We start from the raw sequence: 16,300 nt of genomic DNA on the forward strand, positions 1-16,300 counted from the left end.
CGAGCAGCTCCCCGCGGGCACCCGCCCGCGCCGCCCCCTCCTGCCTCCTCCGGCCGCTCAGGCACCGCGCGGGGCAGGCCGGCGCCGCGCCGTCAGGCACGGCGCCGGGCAGCCCCCCCCCCCCGCGCCGGCGGCAGAGAAGGCCCCCTGCGGGCGCGGGAGGCCCCAGAGGCGGCGGCGGGCACCATGTCGGTGAGCGACATGTTCATCGCGCTGCAGGGCGTCCTCACCGCCGACCAGGACATCCGCGAGGTGGGTGCGCGGCCGCGGCCGGGGAGCGCGGGGCCGGGCCTGGCCTGGCCTGGCCTGGCCTGGCGGGGCCTGACGGCGCCTGACGGCGCCCTGTGTCCGCAGGAGATCCGGAAGGTGGTGCAGGCGCTGGAGCAGACGGCCCGGGAGATCCTGACGCTGCTGCAGGGCGTGCACCAGGGAGCCGGCTTCCAGGACAGTGAGTCCCCCACGGCCGCCTGCACCCGGCGGTAGCGCCGCGCTCCGCCTTCCCCGGGGGAGCGGGGAGAAGCCGGTGGGGCGGGGAGAACGCCCGGGGTACGCGGGTCCCTCCCTCGCGGGCGCCCCTCTTCCGTGGGCGCTCCTGGGGCGTCCTGCCCTGCCCTGCCCTGTCCTGTCCTGCGTGGGCTTCTGAGAGGCTGCGGGGGCAGCTGGGAGGTTTCGAGCCGTACGGGCAGAAGAGCTGCCGTTCACCCTGAGGAAGCGCCGTCCCTCCCCTGTCTCCCCTCCCCAGCTCGGCGCTCCCCCGTCCCAGCGCAGTCCCAGCGCAAAAGAGCGTGTGCTGCTTTCGGGGCTGCTGAATTGGCTCGTAGATTTCCCTCTAAGTGATATGCACAAAGATTTTTATGCTCTGCTGGTTTTACCGTCACCTGTTGGGCCTTTGTCTCTGTATCTCCTTCCTCACCTCTTCACTCCACCCCCCAAAAAGCCGTGATCCTGAACTCTCCGGGGGGTGTTCAGGATGGTGTGGGAACGGGGGGGGGGGTCTTTAGTCAGGTCTGTACGAGACCGGCTCTGTGTGTGTGCGTGTATAAAATGTGCTTAATGTTGCAAAATAAAAAGGGGATTTGGAAAGGCTGATAAAGCAGGAGCTGTCCTTGATGAGTGCTTGAGTGGCAAATGGAATTGTTCTGCTATTTTTGAGGTTTGGGTTGTAGCTAGCCTGGTTCCTTGCTTTCAGTCCAAATTTGTTTAAGATGCTTGACAGAACGTTCCTAGGCCAACCCATTTGCTCCAGGGCATGAGAACAGGACTACAGACCTAGATGTCAAATGTACTCTTTCTGCTCCCCCATCCCCATTTTTTCAACTTACTGGTGAAACTACTGGAGTAAACAGGGTTTGTTGGGTTTTTTTTCCTTAAATATGTGCCATTTTTTTCAAGTCAATTAATATCTCCTGAGAGGAAGCAACCATTCTGACTTTCCTGAAAGCTCTGGAGAGGAATTTGGGAAGGGGAGAAATCTGTCAGGCCACTGTCTAAGGGTGAATAGAAGAGTAAACCTCACCAGGTGCTGTTTTATTCACCTGCAGAGCTGACTGGTTGTAACCAGCCTGGTGACATTCACCAGCACACTGGTACTGGAGGCCTGGGATCCCTCTGGCCTCTGACAGGGTACATGTTTAGCAACGTGCAACACCTGAGGTTTGACCTCTGCTGGCAAGTGCAACTTCTACCTACTTAGGAAATATGGCAGTGCTAAAAATCAGAACTGCTAATTGGTTAATTTACACAAGCATACACAACCTGTGGATGTTGTGACAGTTGTTTTGTGTGGGTATCGACTTCAGGAGTTGCTTTCCAGCATTTAATAGCAGAGACCTGTGTCTGGCTTGGTGTATTTTCACTTGATTTTTAATTCCGGGAGACAGCTGGTCCTGGAACTTGCAGAGTCTGAGAAGAGATTTGGAATAAAGTTAATAAATAAATAAATAAATCAGCTTATAATTCTTGTAATACCAAAGATAATGAATACATGCTTAATAGGTTAGGAGTTAACTCATGATAATAGACCTGTCAGTTTGTCATCAATTACAAGCATAATAAAGTCAGTCAATAAATGTTTAGATTAATAAAGGTTTACAGCAGAATAATATAATGCCAATTAATGGAAGGATTGTTAGGGGGATAAGTAGCACTTGTCAGATGTCACATATTTAGACTACAGTTTTATTTGATAATGATTGTAGTTTGGCAGTGTAGTGTGCTTAAATGGCTTACTACAGCATCTCGTCATTTGAGTTGTTACCGCATTTTTACTAAGAAACTAGAATGATTCTTCTTTTGTAGATTAAAAAGGGATAAAAGATGACTCTTGTAACTATGAAAGAGAAGATTATTGATTGCAACAGAGTTCTGGCTAGACTTTGTAGCATCAAGATTTTTTAGCCTTGTATTTATTTACTCCAAGATGTAAGAAAAACTATTAACACTATTAATAAACTACATTGAACTATAAAAATAATAAATTATAAATAAACTAGTAACTAATTAAAAAAGCAGAAATACTATTAATTATGGCAAGTTCACAGGTGACAGGGTAACTAATGATGCTCAGTGACCGCAGCTGTATTGCTGAGGATGGTTTAAGCTGGTGCTGCTACCCGCAGAAGCTGTATCGCTTGTTGTACCCCCTCCCTTGTGCCAGCCTAAGTGGGAGAAGACTGACGTTCTCCTGCAGCCTGCTGGTTGATCCTTTGTAATTATTCTTGCATCATTAGTTGAGGTAGAGTGATGAAAACTCAAGGAGACAACAGAGGGCCAGTGGAAACGGGGAAAGGATTTGCACCAGGCTGAGCAATCTGTCGTACCAAAGAGAAGGGTCAGGGTTCTCTGGGGACTTAAAATACCTCTTGGCTACACCTGTTGTTATTGAGTTTTTCATCTAACCGCTTTTACTATGGGGCAGCCACCTACCCACAGACAACAGCTGTTTCACGGTGCCGGCTTCCCTGTGGTCTCTCCCTGCATGGAGCACGAGACTGCGTTTAGCTGTGGGATAAGCGCTTTCAGTTGTAGCCTTTATTCAGCGGTGGGGAAGGGAAGGAAAACCAGCAGAGCCTCAGGCCAGCAGCCTCCAGAACAGGTTTAGAAGATCTCTCTTTCAGCTCCCTCTGCTCCCTGTCCAAAATGGAGTTTGAGAACTGCTCAGAAAGCTGTTCAGGGCAGCATGTGCTGCAGCCTGCACTGCAGCCTGCTGTTAGCTGACATGAGTCTGAGTGACAGGGAGGGTCTTCGGAGGCTGAAAGTCAATTTAATATGTCTTTGCTCATGAAACATGTTGTGTTAAGTTTAGCAAAACATCAGTGGTGATATGCAAGGATGCATGAGGATAGTTTGAAGTTGGGGGGAGGTTATGTGTGTATCGTTGGGTGCTGTTGTCTGAAACGTTACAGTAAAGATTGTTCATTTTTGTCACAGGTTCCTTTGGCAGAAGCCAAAATGCAAGTCTATGCCTTACTCTGTCCCCAGCTGCCATGTGACAGCTTACACGACTGAGGCAGAGACTGTAGTTTGAGGACGGTGTTCAAAGGGCTGTCAGTGAGCTTCACACATTTCCGTCATTCTGGCTGCCACACAGAGCACTTTCACCTTCTGCTTCTGGAAGCTTTTATTTTTAAGTGCTCCTTTTTTTTTTTATTTTTTTTAACATGGAATTAATGTTTTATTAATTGAAAGCAGCTTTTAAACACACTTAAGTGACTCCTAGTAGGGCTTGTTTGATAAAAATCATTCATCGTAGCTTTCAGATTTAGCTTCTATGGATTTTGTATAGAAGCTAGGATTGTTTAAACATCATGATGCAGGAGGGCCTGTCAGGTTGATCTTCTGCCTTCCTTGGGTCATGACCAGGATTGCTGAGAAGGCTGCAGTTAAGAAGTACTGGTTTGATTAGTTCTGTCGGACCCTGGTACTGCGGGTGCAGTATGGCTGTAAGTCGTATCAATAAACGGGAGGTGGCAGTGGGTGGTACGTAAACAAGAGACCTTTTATCTGCAGAAGTGTAACATACATTGGACAGTTTCTTCAAATAATCGCTTGAAAGCAGGAAATGCAGTTTCCTGAAGGGATCTTGCACCTCATCTAACCTAACTCTGATTGATAAGAAAAAATATTATAAGATTTTAAAATGGAGAAAGAAAAGTTGCTTTTCCTTTGACTGTACGAGTCGTTTGGCAGCACTGCTTGGTGTGTGTGCTTTCTTTGGGGCCAGTTGTGTGCAGTGTGCTTCTGTTGCATGTGATCTGGTTGTTGCTGTTTTTTCTAAACCACTGCATTGGGGTGCTCTACAGAACATCATATTTCTCTTTTTACAACACCTGTACAACCCAACTAACTGGCCCCTTTCTCTTACTCTGTCCACACAGCTAAAACTAAAAATGTCCTGTTACCAGCTCACGCCTGATCTCTGCTGTGTCCCTCCTCCTGCAGTGCCACTCCAGAGTGTTGCTCCATGGGTGACCTTGTAGCATCGGGCTTTAACCGTGTCACTGCTCTTGTTGGCTCCCTCCCTTGCCCCCAGGATCTGTTGCCATAGTCTCAGCTCTTCTACATTTACAGACCCTCAGATGAAATTGCCCCTCTGCTACCTCAGATGAGGGCTTACATTCAACACCTTTTTCAGCCTTTCTCCATCTCTACTTGTCATCTCTCCTTCAGCATTGCTTGTTTGTCGCCCTGCTCGGCGCGTCGCCAGGCTCCTTTGCTCGTTGGTTCATTCCACAGACAACCACCACATCAACTCTGTGTTCCTCTGTTCCTGCCTCCGTCCATTTGTATCCCCCGTTGCCTCTTGGTCTGTAGGTTGCGTGACCTTTCTAGTGTTTTCCTCTGTCAGTGCCCATTACAGAACAGGTTCTTTATCCATGATGTAAGTTTTATAGCAACAGTAATTAGTCATGATTAGCAGTGATTCTTAAACAACACTGGGGCATCTTGGCTGAAGTTCGAACCTAAGGACTAGAGCAGATTAGACAGCCCAAAACTCAGGAGTAGTTCTTCTCTTCCTGTATGACTCCTGGTAAGACAATGAATATTTCTTAGATTGATTCCAATGTCAGCAGACTATCTTGGACAACAAAGGAGCATATACAGCGCTGTCTACACTAGAAAACTCTCTGTTCACAAAACCCTGTTCTCTGTCAAGTATTGAATGTTGCACCGTTTCTTTTTCAGTACCAAAGAAATGTCAGAAGGCTCGTGAACACTTTGGTACAGTGAGAACACAGCTGGAATCTCTGAAGACCAAGTTTCCTGCTGATCAGTATTACAGGTGTGCAGGATCACACGCAGCCAGACACGGATATGGGAATTGCCTGGGCATATTTGGCATCATTACTTTGGAAGAATGACTTAAAGGTTTATGGGCCGAATGCTTCTTTCTGTTTGAAAAGTAAACCATGGTAGAGAAGTGTGAGGTTTTTTGTCAGCATGGATAAAAAATGCTTTTGTTCAAACCCTCTATTTATAACTTTTCACTAAAAATACCCAGTATTTAATTTTTTTTCTAGAAACTTTTTTAAAAAAGAAAAAGGAAACTTTAAGAAATTTATATTCTATTGGAACTGCCCTTCTTTCTGGGAGCAGCACATTTGCTGCTCCATTAATTTCAGTTAAGTTGTTAGGTTTGGGGCATTTCTGAAAACAGAGCTCTAAATCTGTCATGAAATGGCTGCTTGATACTGCAGATACTAAATGAAGTTGTCACCTTTGTGTTTTGTTGCTGCCAGAAGGGGACAGTGTCTAGCAAGAACATTTCAAAGAACAAGAATCTTGTCAGCTCAAATCTGCTGAGGGAAGACAGGAGGGAAAGCCTGGTGTCTTGTTTATTTCAAAGAACAAGAATCTTGTCAGCTCAAATCTGCTGAGGGAAGACAGGAGGGAAAGCCCTGGTTGTCTTGTGGGCACGACAACCTGAAAAACTCCACGAACTGAGTAGGTGTGTGAGACGTGCAATCAATGCTAGTGTCCAGCACAGTATCCAGGGGGTGAAGTTCTGGAGTACCAAGGAGATGACTTTAAGCTGGTGTCATTTTGATAAGCCAAAAATATTGCAAAGTGCTATGTGTAAGGGTAGAAAACATAATATATACATAACGTATGCTTGTTGCCTAACTCTCCAGTAATAGATGTTACTTATTCATACCTTGACTTGGTGTTTTCTTCAACAGATTTCATGAGCACTGGAGGTTTGTGCTTCAGCGGTTGGTGTTTCTGGCAGCATTTGTAGTCTACTTGGAATCCGAAACATTAGTGACCCGAGAAGCTGTTGCAGAAATACTTGGGAGTAAGTTAATGTTGTAACTGAAGAGAAAAAGCATGTGATGTTTTTAGGCGTTGTAGCTTTCAGAGGTACAGGGAAACAGCAGAACTTCATTTCTTCTCAAGAAACAGGTTCCAAAATTTATCTGGTATTTGATTTCATTATATAAACAACAAATTCTTTTAGAAGGTGGAAATCAGCAAAGCTAATGTGAACAGAAGTATTTATTCATTAATTAAGTTCTTCGTCAGTGAAGATTATTCATTCAAATTGCGTAAATCTACCAAAAGGATAATACAAAGATGAGAGCTTATTTTTCTCGCTTTTGGCATTTTAAAAGTGTGGAAAAAAGATTAAATTTTTATGCTGCAAGAGAATTGTGTCCTCCCAGAGCAAAGGATTTGAAAAAAAGATGAGGAAAATCTTTTTCTAAAAAAAGACTACAGCCCCCTCTCCTGTATATTGATGTAAATTCAGTTATTCTGTTGGATCAATTATAACCTGTTGCACATCCAGTTGAGGATGTACGACTTGCTAAATCAAAATGCTGACAAGAAGCAGTAATTGCATCACATACAGGAAAAGGCTGACTTTTATTTTGTAGTAGTATCTCATAAATTTGATATTTCAAATTAGCTGCAGTAAACAAATGCAATGTCAACTCACTGGTTTTGCTCCTGTTTCAGTACCACCTGATTACCACTCTGTTTTTCATCTTAGTTGAAGCTGATCGAGAGCGGGGCTTTCACCTGGACATTGAAGACTATCTTTCTGGTGTATTAACTCTCGCCAGTGAGCTGGTAAGGAAGATATTCATGCATGTATTTGGATTGAAACTGACCTAAGAAAAAAAGTACTGTGTTTTCTAACTTTCCCAAGTTGTTCCTGGAAGTTATGACACGCAACGCCTTGATCTGAACTTCTAGCAAACTGCCTCTCTGTATGCCAGAGTTGTTTCTCACTGATATTTTAAGATTTAAACTAGTCGCTTGATTGAAAATCCAGGATTGTTGTCAACAAAAAAGTAGATCCAAGTATAAATAATCTGACTGCCTGGAACACAACTGCTACATTTGGTAAAGTAAGTGATGGAATAGTGACTTGATTGGGGTGGGTTCCTCTGCTGATGTTCTCCTGGGTGTCTTCATCTCGTAGGCCAGACTGGCAGTGAACAGCGTCACGGCTGGTGACTATTCTCGCCCTCTCCGCATCTCAACTTTTATCAATGAGCTGGATTCTGGCTTCCGTCTCCTCAACCTGAAGAACGACTCCCTGAGGAAACGTTATGATGGCCTGAAATACGACGTCAAGAAAATTGAGGAAGTGGTTTACGACCTGTCGATCAGAGGACTCAATAAGGAGGCAACAGTTGGTGCGGGCGGAGAGAAATGAAAGATGCTCATTTTAACAGCATCATTGATTACCTCAGATGGTTGCCAATTTAGGAAGCATGCTAGCGAAGCCTTCCTACAGTAGTTTAGAAGAACTGCAGCTGAAAGCTGCTCTCTATTTTCTTACAAAAGGTGTAGTACGGGTGTTAGATCTCAAAATGTTTTGTAAAATCATGTCTAGATTAGGGCAGGAGGCTCTGTTTCCAGTGGAATTCCTCTGTCAAAACACACAGTGCCGTTCTGTGCACAGCAGCAATAGCAGTCAGTAACTCCCATGAGCTGAAATTCTCATTAGTTCTGTAGTGTTGCTTCACTGCTCTGGCAGTGATGTGCTTCAGCTGTCTCTGTTCATGCACCTTTAAAGAAGTGTGCACAGATGCAGCTCAGTGCAGATACATGTGAAGTTTTAGAAAACACAGTGTGTAAATATCTATACTTTTTTTTAAGACACTGATTTTTTTTTTTTGCCTTTTTGTTTCTTAAATTATCACCTATGTCAGTAAGTTGAACAGATTTGCGTAACTGTTTATTAACCAGACCTTTTTAAATGGCTTCTGTTAATGTATCCCCCTTAATTGAGAAATTAGTGAAAATATTCCTGAGAATTTCTCCATTGGAACTGGTGTATTGCACCTGGGCACACCTCTCACTTTCTCTCTCTCTCTAATTTTTTTTTTTTTTTTTTTTTTTTTTACACCCCCTTTCCTTTCCTCCAAGATTTCTGTTGCCAGAGAGAGCAAGGTTTTCTCAAACATCTGCTTTCACTGGCTGGTATTTGTTTTACTGACATGAGTAAATGTTGAGTTTTAATATGATCATTTGCCTTGAGAACTCAGTGTAACCAATTTTTTTATTTTTTTTTTTTAACTACCAAGGTTTCCAAATAGAGAAGTGTTAGCTGATAAACTGCAGGTAGTGTCTAAGTTTTAACAACTTTTATATAGGCCACAACTGTACCTGTGTCCTGGGTTTAAAAAAAAAAAAAAGACACCAAAACTATCATTCATGTAGAAAAATGTTTGTATCTTCAGAAAAGGGGAAATCACTCATTTCAGACCCATTGCATGTAAGATGCTTGCAAACACCAACAGCCTCTTTCATTTGTGTAAATGGACAGACTCGTACCTCCCAGTGTGTTTGTTCTCTTGTCCTAAATGACTTTTGAGTTTTGCCATTCTTCTCCTACTTCTGATGATGCAGGAGGGTTAAGGAGAAAAACTAACTTAGGAGGAGGAATATTTCCAGAGGATGAACACAAACAGTCAAGTTTACATGGGGTTTGTTAGTGTTTCATTTTGTTAGCAAAGATTTCCCACCGTTTCAGTTATGGTTTTGTTTTGTTTCTTGGAAGAAAATGGTTTCTTGGTTATTTTGGCCAATAAAAGCTGTTCTTTGATTTTGGCCATTTGGTAACTCTGCCTGTTGTCTGATTATCTGTTGTTATTTGTTTCCTTTCCTGGGAGCCTACTCTGAAGTATGACAATTTAAATTCAGCCTTGAGCTGTGCTTGGACAATAACAGAATTCCTCACTTTGGCTGTACGCTGTTCAATGACGCACTTTTACCCGCTGGTGAGTGGAGCCTAACTCAAGCTGCAAACAGATTTCATGGGCTTTTTTTTATTTTTAATTTTTACCTATTTCACCAAGTAAAACAGGAGAGGTATGGAGGAATTTATCATTACCAAATCTAAAATGTGGCAAGATCCATCTTCAGAGCGTCTCATACTCTCATGTTTGTCCTCATCCTTTGTATCTTCTATCATGTAACATAGGGAGATGGTAATAACCCTCTCTCATAGCTGAAGAAAATGAGGGTCTAACTTCCTGAGCCCCATGGCAATGAGACCACCTTTCAAAGTAGTTCATTGTTCTTGCCCTGTGCCACTGTTTGCTTCTTTCTCGCTTTAACCCTGTGGAGGTGGGAGGAGGGAAGGAGCTTAAGCCATTTCTGCTGCCAAAACCAGAGACTCGTGAAACAACACCCTCAGGCTCTGAGGCACAGCTGTGCAGACCAAGGTCTCGCAGAAAATGCGTGGGAGCAGGGGAATTAGAGAAAGGTTTCCTGAGCATCAGCCTGGTGTCTCTTGGGCTGGGGGCTCCTAGCATGCGGAACTGGGATGTGAGGCCATGTGGTGGGGCAGGTTTCTGGTTGCAGGGCAGGTGTGTGTTGAGGCTTTGTGCTGGCTTGTGTCCCAGGTGCTCCAGTTGCATTTGATGATGCAACAGGTCTGCTTCCTGACATTCAGCTTTTCAGTAGATCCTACATCTGCCAGCTCTTGCATCTTACATGGTTTCTGAGAGCTTGTGGAGATACAACAGTGCTGTGCCACAGGTGCAGCAGCACACGTACTGTGGGAGGGACAACTGGAAGAGCAAGTTGCTTACTTAGGGCTTGTAAAGTCTGCAAGGTGTGGGATCCTTCTGTGTAAGGCTCTGTGAAGAGCAAGTGCCTGAGAAAGAGACAAGCCAGTGTTGTGTTTCTGGAGGGTGTTTAGCAAACACCTCGTTCTTTCCTGTTCCTAGGTTTCGGAGAGCCTAGTATCTTCCTCTGGAAAAGCATTGTTTGCAAGAGCCAGGCCTCATAGTACATTCCCAAGCTGGGTCTGGGGAAGGGAAAAGAAAACCACAAACTTTCTCCCTAGGCTGCAGCAGGGAAGGCTGGGGACATGCTTTTTGTAGCTTCCTCTGCACAGAGGTAGCCTGTAGGACCTTGTGGCCTTGATTGTGAATCTGCACATTACTCTGGTCCTAAATGGCAAGTTGTGTTTCTGTCCCAGAGCTGGGAGCAGAGGGAAGAAGGGAAGACCCAGAGGGCCTTGAGTAGGGAGGGTCTCTCTTCTCTGACCCTTCCCTCTCCCAGGGGTAAGGTGAGCAGGTTAGCCAGCAGGGAATGGCAGTGAGGGAGGGAGCTCTGAGGACTGCAGAAGCTTGATGGCTCATGATGAATCAGATGCACTTGAACTCTGAACAAGTAACTCCTGTTGGTACTGAATGGACTGTCGCAGCGTGCACTGGCAGCTGGGAGGGGAGTGAGTCAGCGCAGGAGCACTGGAGAGTCTGACTCAACAGCCAGCACGGCTGAGCCACTTCAGCCTGAAGTGTGTTCCAGGGAGCGCTTTCTTGGATTGTCTTTTTATTCACTCACTGGTTTGGTTTAGGGTTTTTTTTCCCATCTTGACGTCATTTCTGTGGGTTTTCTTTATTTCAGTAAAAAGGGCACTTAAATAGTTGATTAACTGCTCTTTATTTATAGCACTGCCTGTTCAACTCCTGCAGATCAATGAAAGTGCTGACCTGAAACTGTTCGGGGAAATAGGGGTGAGCAGAGCTCCGTGGCACAGGATGCAGAGTAGACATTGGGGCTGGCTGTTGAACTGGGCTCTGTCTGTTGGAATTGATTAACTGCAGCCCCAGTCCATCCACCTCTTTAAACTGGCACTTGTTAAAGGACACATTATCACTTCCAGACTGCCTGTTTCTGGTGCCAGCACAGGTCTTTGTGCAGTGAAGTGGATCAGGAAACTGACCTAGCTGAAACAATCTTTATTTGTTTGCTCCCAATCTGGTTCACTGCACAGTCCCGCACATGCGGTGCCAGTGTGTGGAGGGAGGCTTCTTCCTCTCCCTGCAGTGCCACCTTTAAGTGTTCACTGAGCTGTTAATGCTGCGTGGTAAACTGTCTGATTCTTCTTGCTTCTCGTTTTGTTGGGATTGCCAAGGATTTTCTCTTCGAGTAAATAATTTGCCTTCATTTTCTGCGAAGTGATGACTTGGGTGCTATAGAGCCTCACTCGCATTTTTCAGCCAGTAAGGTCATTACACACCGAGGCAATTAAGGAGAGCAGAAAGTGAACATGGATGACTCCTGGGGTCTCTGTGTGGGTATTGAACTGTTACTCATCAGCCGTCCATCTTCCCTCGTTACAGTACTGTCTGTTGCTGGATGCTGCGGTGCAACTGTACTAAAGTGTGTGTAGGGGCTGTTGAGAGCCTCCTGCCTGCTGAATTCATGGAGTGTCATTAAACAAGTGTTTGATTTTGAAAGGAATAGTCCGTTACAGTATGTATCTCCTGCACACATGCTGTGGGTCAAGTATGAATTCCTTGAAGAGGGGTATCTCCTTGCAGGTTTCTCTGCCCATTTGTTTTCACTTCAAACAGTGGCATTTCTGGCTTGCACTGGTAGCTGTCATGGGAGGATTGCCCTGCCCAAGGGGAAAATGGCTGTCTGAAAACCAACCCTTTCTTGAAAGAAGAGGAATACACTCCTTGTCTGAATGCTTGTTCATCTGCACATTCACACTATGAGTGTACAAATGTCTAACCTGCTCCTGTGGGGGAAAATGTAAGAGCCTGCACCCTGCAAGGGTGCTGTCTGCTCCCCAGGAAGCCTGCTGGCTCCCATCCTGGTAGAGAGAGGTGTCTTGTGTGCCTCTGGGTCTGCCCTGGGGCCCTGTGCAGCTCTGACAGGCTTCTGTGAAGTCTGACGACCACCACAGCCCGCTGGAGACTTCAACAGGGATTGCAGAAAGCCTAAAGGGAAGAAAAAGCCTGAGATTTCAGCCCCTGTGAAACAGTCCAAGGCTGCAAAGGCCTTGTGCTCTTTGCATGTTTTGGTTACCCCAGCATCAGTCATGGGATCTGCTCTGTGACTTTCTTGTGACCTCCAGGATCTCCACTCTCATCTGCCAGCCCTCCCCACAACACCCAGAGAGACATTTGATGTGGGTCCTCCCAAGGATGTGACTCTGGCATTGCAAGGGAGGTTCCTGCACTAGGAAGGAAGGGTTCAAAACCACCTGGGGCTCCACTGCTGCTGAAAGAAAGGGTTCCTTTGCCTGCCTCTATGCAGGGCACCTTCCCTGGGAGGGCTGTTTGCACTCTGGGTTGGTTCCCCTGCAGCTGAGAGCGTTTCTCACAGATGCAAAGCCTGTGCTGGTGATCGCACTGGGGCAGGATTTGAGCTGGAGAGTTGCAAATTATCATTATATTCACCCCTGCTAATGGGCCTAGAGCCTAATGTCAGCTTTTCAACTTTTTCCAGCCATGCAACTGCTCCCAGTCAAGCCTTGGCAGAAACCTTTGCTGGCAGATGCTCTGCCTGGGTTCTGATTCCTCATTAGGGTCCTTCACTCTCTGTTGAAGAGGACCCTCTATGTTCCCTTTCACTCAACTTTTCCATCCATGTTGTAGAAAGGTTTCCCTTAGGGAACCATCTTCAGCTTCCTGAGGGAGCTGTCTTTTTTCTAATGAGTGTCCTTGGGGCTTGCCTGGAGTTTTTGGACCGTGCAGTGTTATTGTCAAAACTTTGATTTTTTTTTTTGGTTTTTTTTTTTAATTGCTTGTACCTGTCTCCAGTCATATTGATATTCTGCAGCAGCCTCTGTGAGAAATAAGGCAGTTCCTTTGTCTGCCTGATCAGTAAGACTTTTTGCTCTGTCATATTCCACTGTAGTGACAGAAGGTCACTCAACGATGACAGTGAGATCTTTGAATATTTATCTGATCTCTGGCAGGAAGACAGTTCCCTCCATTGCTTTTGGTTCCAAGTTTTTCCAATTTCAAGTCAGAGAATGTCAGCCTAATTCCAGATGAATCTCACCTGGTTCCCCAGCATGCATTGGAAACATGGCTGACATCACAAAATGAGAGTTACTACAGCTGCCTCATCCATGAGCCCTGAAGGGATACCTTTGACATGGTGCTAGAAGATTTTAATTATCTTCCCTTTGAGCATGTCATGGACAAGCAGGAGAGTGCAAGAGTCACCAGAATCTCCTGCTGGAGATCTGCCTTCCTAAGACTTCAGCTCCATAATAGATTGACGTGCATTGAATGACTGAAGTTCCCCAAGTCAGGAGATCTGAGATGATCTCGGAGCTTTTTTCAGGATTTGGGACATGCTGAGGTCAATCTCTCAGTCTCCAGTGACAGCTGTGATAGCTTCCTGCTGCCAGGCCAAACCTGTTGTTCCCTTTCAGATGTGTTCTTGATCACATAGCAGAGACCCACACTGAATGCCCCTTCCCGCTCCTCGCTTCTGTTATGGACAACCAGGAATGTACAAGATCACCATAAAAAAGAAGATCTCTGTTCACTAAAGCAGAAGTCTCTGCCTTCTAACGTATTTGCTCTTCATCTCCATGTGTTTTTTTTCAGGCTTTCCCACCCAGCCTGCTGACTCTTAAAGTAGCTTATTCCTTCTTTCCCTGGGACCTGATCTCACAGGGGGCTCTTAATCCAGTGTTGTGTCTTCTTGCGCATCTGCCTTCTGAACTCAAAACTACATGGACTCTATGACAAAGACTGCCTTTTGTTGTGTTCCTGGTAAATAACCAGTAAGACTCATCCTAAATTCTTGTTAAAGGTCATTCTGATAAATCAAGGGAATAATCAACTTTCTCTTTTTTCCCCTAACGTGGTACTTCCAGAGAGGTCTGCTTGTACTAGCTGGGTAAATTCAGTGGGCAGGAATGTTGAAAAGTAATCTTAGTATTGTCTGTCGTGACAATGAGAGGCATAAAAATATTACGGAGCCCTAGGACGGCCAGTTTGGAACAAATAATTGCTTTCTTGGCTTGCAGACAACCCTGTTCCTAAGCACCCTGGGTTATAATAGCATTTTGTCAGGTTTGTTAATCAGAAATGGAAAAATACAGCACAGCTAATCTCCAGGGCTGCCAAGATGTGTACATGTGATACTGAAAGACCTGGAGATGCCCAGGAGAGGGATCATCCAGTTCAGAAAGGTGGCTGGGGATTATGGAAACCTACTGCTTTGTCAAGTGTGCTGACACTCCTCACCCCTCCTGTGCAGGCTCACCCCACGGCACAAGCGTTGCGGGGCCACAGAGGCTGTTCTGTGCTCGTGTTCCCTTTCAACACCTGTAATTTAAAGGCAGGTGAGCAGCTGAGTACACACCGGATACATAAAAGATAACATTGGAAGCACAACCTCTGTCTAGTTTGACAGGTTCAACAATCAGGCTGTCACTTCCCATAGCAGGCTGTCCCAGATCAAAGAGCTTATTCTGTTCCCTGGCTGCAGGTTTTTTAGGACAGGGCTACAGCAACAAGTACATGTCCTGCTCATAACTCAACACTCGGCGATTATTTATGGACCTTCTTTTGGGGAGAGTTTGCCTGGTTCAGAGGAAATACGCCGTGATTACTAGGAGCCTGGCAGGCAGGTGTTTCCTGTGATACCTAGAAAATCCCTGCATCTGACAAATTGAACAATCAGCTAAACACAAGACTGATGCTAAATATCAGACCTTTTACATATACTTATTGTTCTCTAATCTTTTTGAACAGCCAGGGTGACTGAAGGTATCTTGATTTAAAGATATGACTGCACAGAGAGTGCACGGCTGGTTTTCAGTGTGAATTGATGTGGAAAAAAATCACTGTGCTGGAAAGTAATTGAAAACTTTCCAGAAAGCCGCAGCTTTCTGTGGCTGTGAAAACCACTCACTGTTTGGATAAATTAAGCTATTAGGCTTACTGTACTTACGCCTTCCCTTATCAAAACTGCCACTGGAGGTAATGAAGAGAAGGTAGCTGCGCCATTTTGATCTTGGGAGAGAAAACAAAGGTGCTACGTACGAGCTGTTGCTTTTTGCATGTTAGGTGAACAGGGCTTGAAGTCTGTTAGATGCAGATCTGTCATGACAGCTTCCTCCAGCAGCTGCTCTGCTTAGGCATCCATCTATTTGAAAAACAAACAACAAACTAAAAGCAATGCCTCGTGCTCTTCACTGGCTGTTCAATGCATATTTTGGGGGAACAATTTATTGTCTAACGACTAGAAATAGCTGGAGGGAATTCCAACTCACCTGAGGCAGTCGGGCTGCTGCCCCAGCAAGCATTTTGCCAGCTATTGCTTGCTACAGCGCTCAGCCGTGTGCTGCCACCCTCACATCTTGGGTGAGTGTTCGTAAAGCCTCCCGATGATGCAAAACCTCCCATTTCCTCAGGGACAAAATGAAGCACTAAAATGCTGGATGGTGCAGATGAAGAGAAAATACAGCCACTATGCACATGTCTCACTGCTGGTGTCTGCCTCAGTGCCTGGAGCAGTGTAACAAGCTCCAGCAGCTGTGGCAAGAGGACAAAGCACTGGGTACAGTTTGGAGGCCTGCTCAGATGTTGGGTCAGTGGTGACTTTACAAGACTAGGGCTACCTATGTGAGGGTAGCCTCTGCCCGCCTTCGTTTGTGCACTCACTGATGCTGGTTGATCTCTGGAGAAATATGCTTGTGTGAATCGTCCTGTAAAATAAATGCCTGTAACAGAAATATTTTGTTGGTAGTGAATAATACTGATTGGCTTTGTCTTTACCCTGGGGGGCTGAAAGAACATTTACAGGCTGTCCTCCAAGATCCACTGACCAAAATTCAGGCTCCTTTAATTTAGCCTCTAGGGCTGTAATCTGGCCTTTGCTGTGTAAGTCACAGTGTGACATTTTGCTGATCTTGTAATCGCAAGGCCGCGGTCAGTGGTAATGTCAGGCTGAAAAGGTTAAACCCTGTGTGCCTTTTTACCATTGTTCAGCTTCAAGTCATTTCCCTGCTGAGGAACTGAGAGAGGCTGGACCTTATGGGGGAGCACTTTGTGGCCTCAGTTTCGGCTCTCAC

General features: G+C 45.6%; 1 protein-coding gene across 1 annotated transcript; it reads left to right on the plus strand.

The window, feature by feature from the left end:
* The first annotated feature begins 116 nt into the window (after window positions 1-116).
* Window positions 117-9,075, plus strand: TSN (translin). Its single transcript, XM_030018018.2, has 6 exons — window positions 117-252; window positions 355-448; window positions 5,185-5,281; window positions 6,180-6,295; window positions 6,992-7,071; window positions 7,427-9,075. Exons 1-6 carry the CDS (start codon window positions 187-189, stop codon window positions 7,661-7,663), a joined length of 690 nt encoding a protein of 229 aa, XP_029873878.1. The 5' UTR covers window positions 117-186; the 3' UTR covers window positions 7,664-9,075.
* The last annotated feature ends 7,225 nt before the right edge of the window (window positions 9,076-16,300 follow it).

Source organism: Aquila chrysaetos, chromosome 6 (genome assembly GCF_900496995.4).
Source record: "Aquila chrysaetos chrysaetos chromosome 6, bAquChr1.4, whole genome shotgun sequence".
NCBI lineage: Eukaryota > Metazoa > Chordata > Aves > Accipitriformes > Accipitridae > Aquila > Aquila chrysaetos.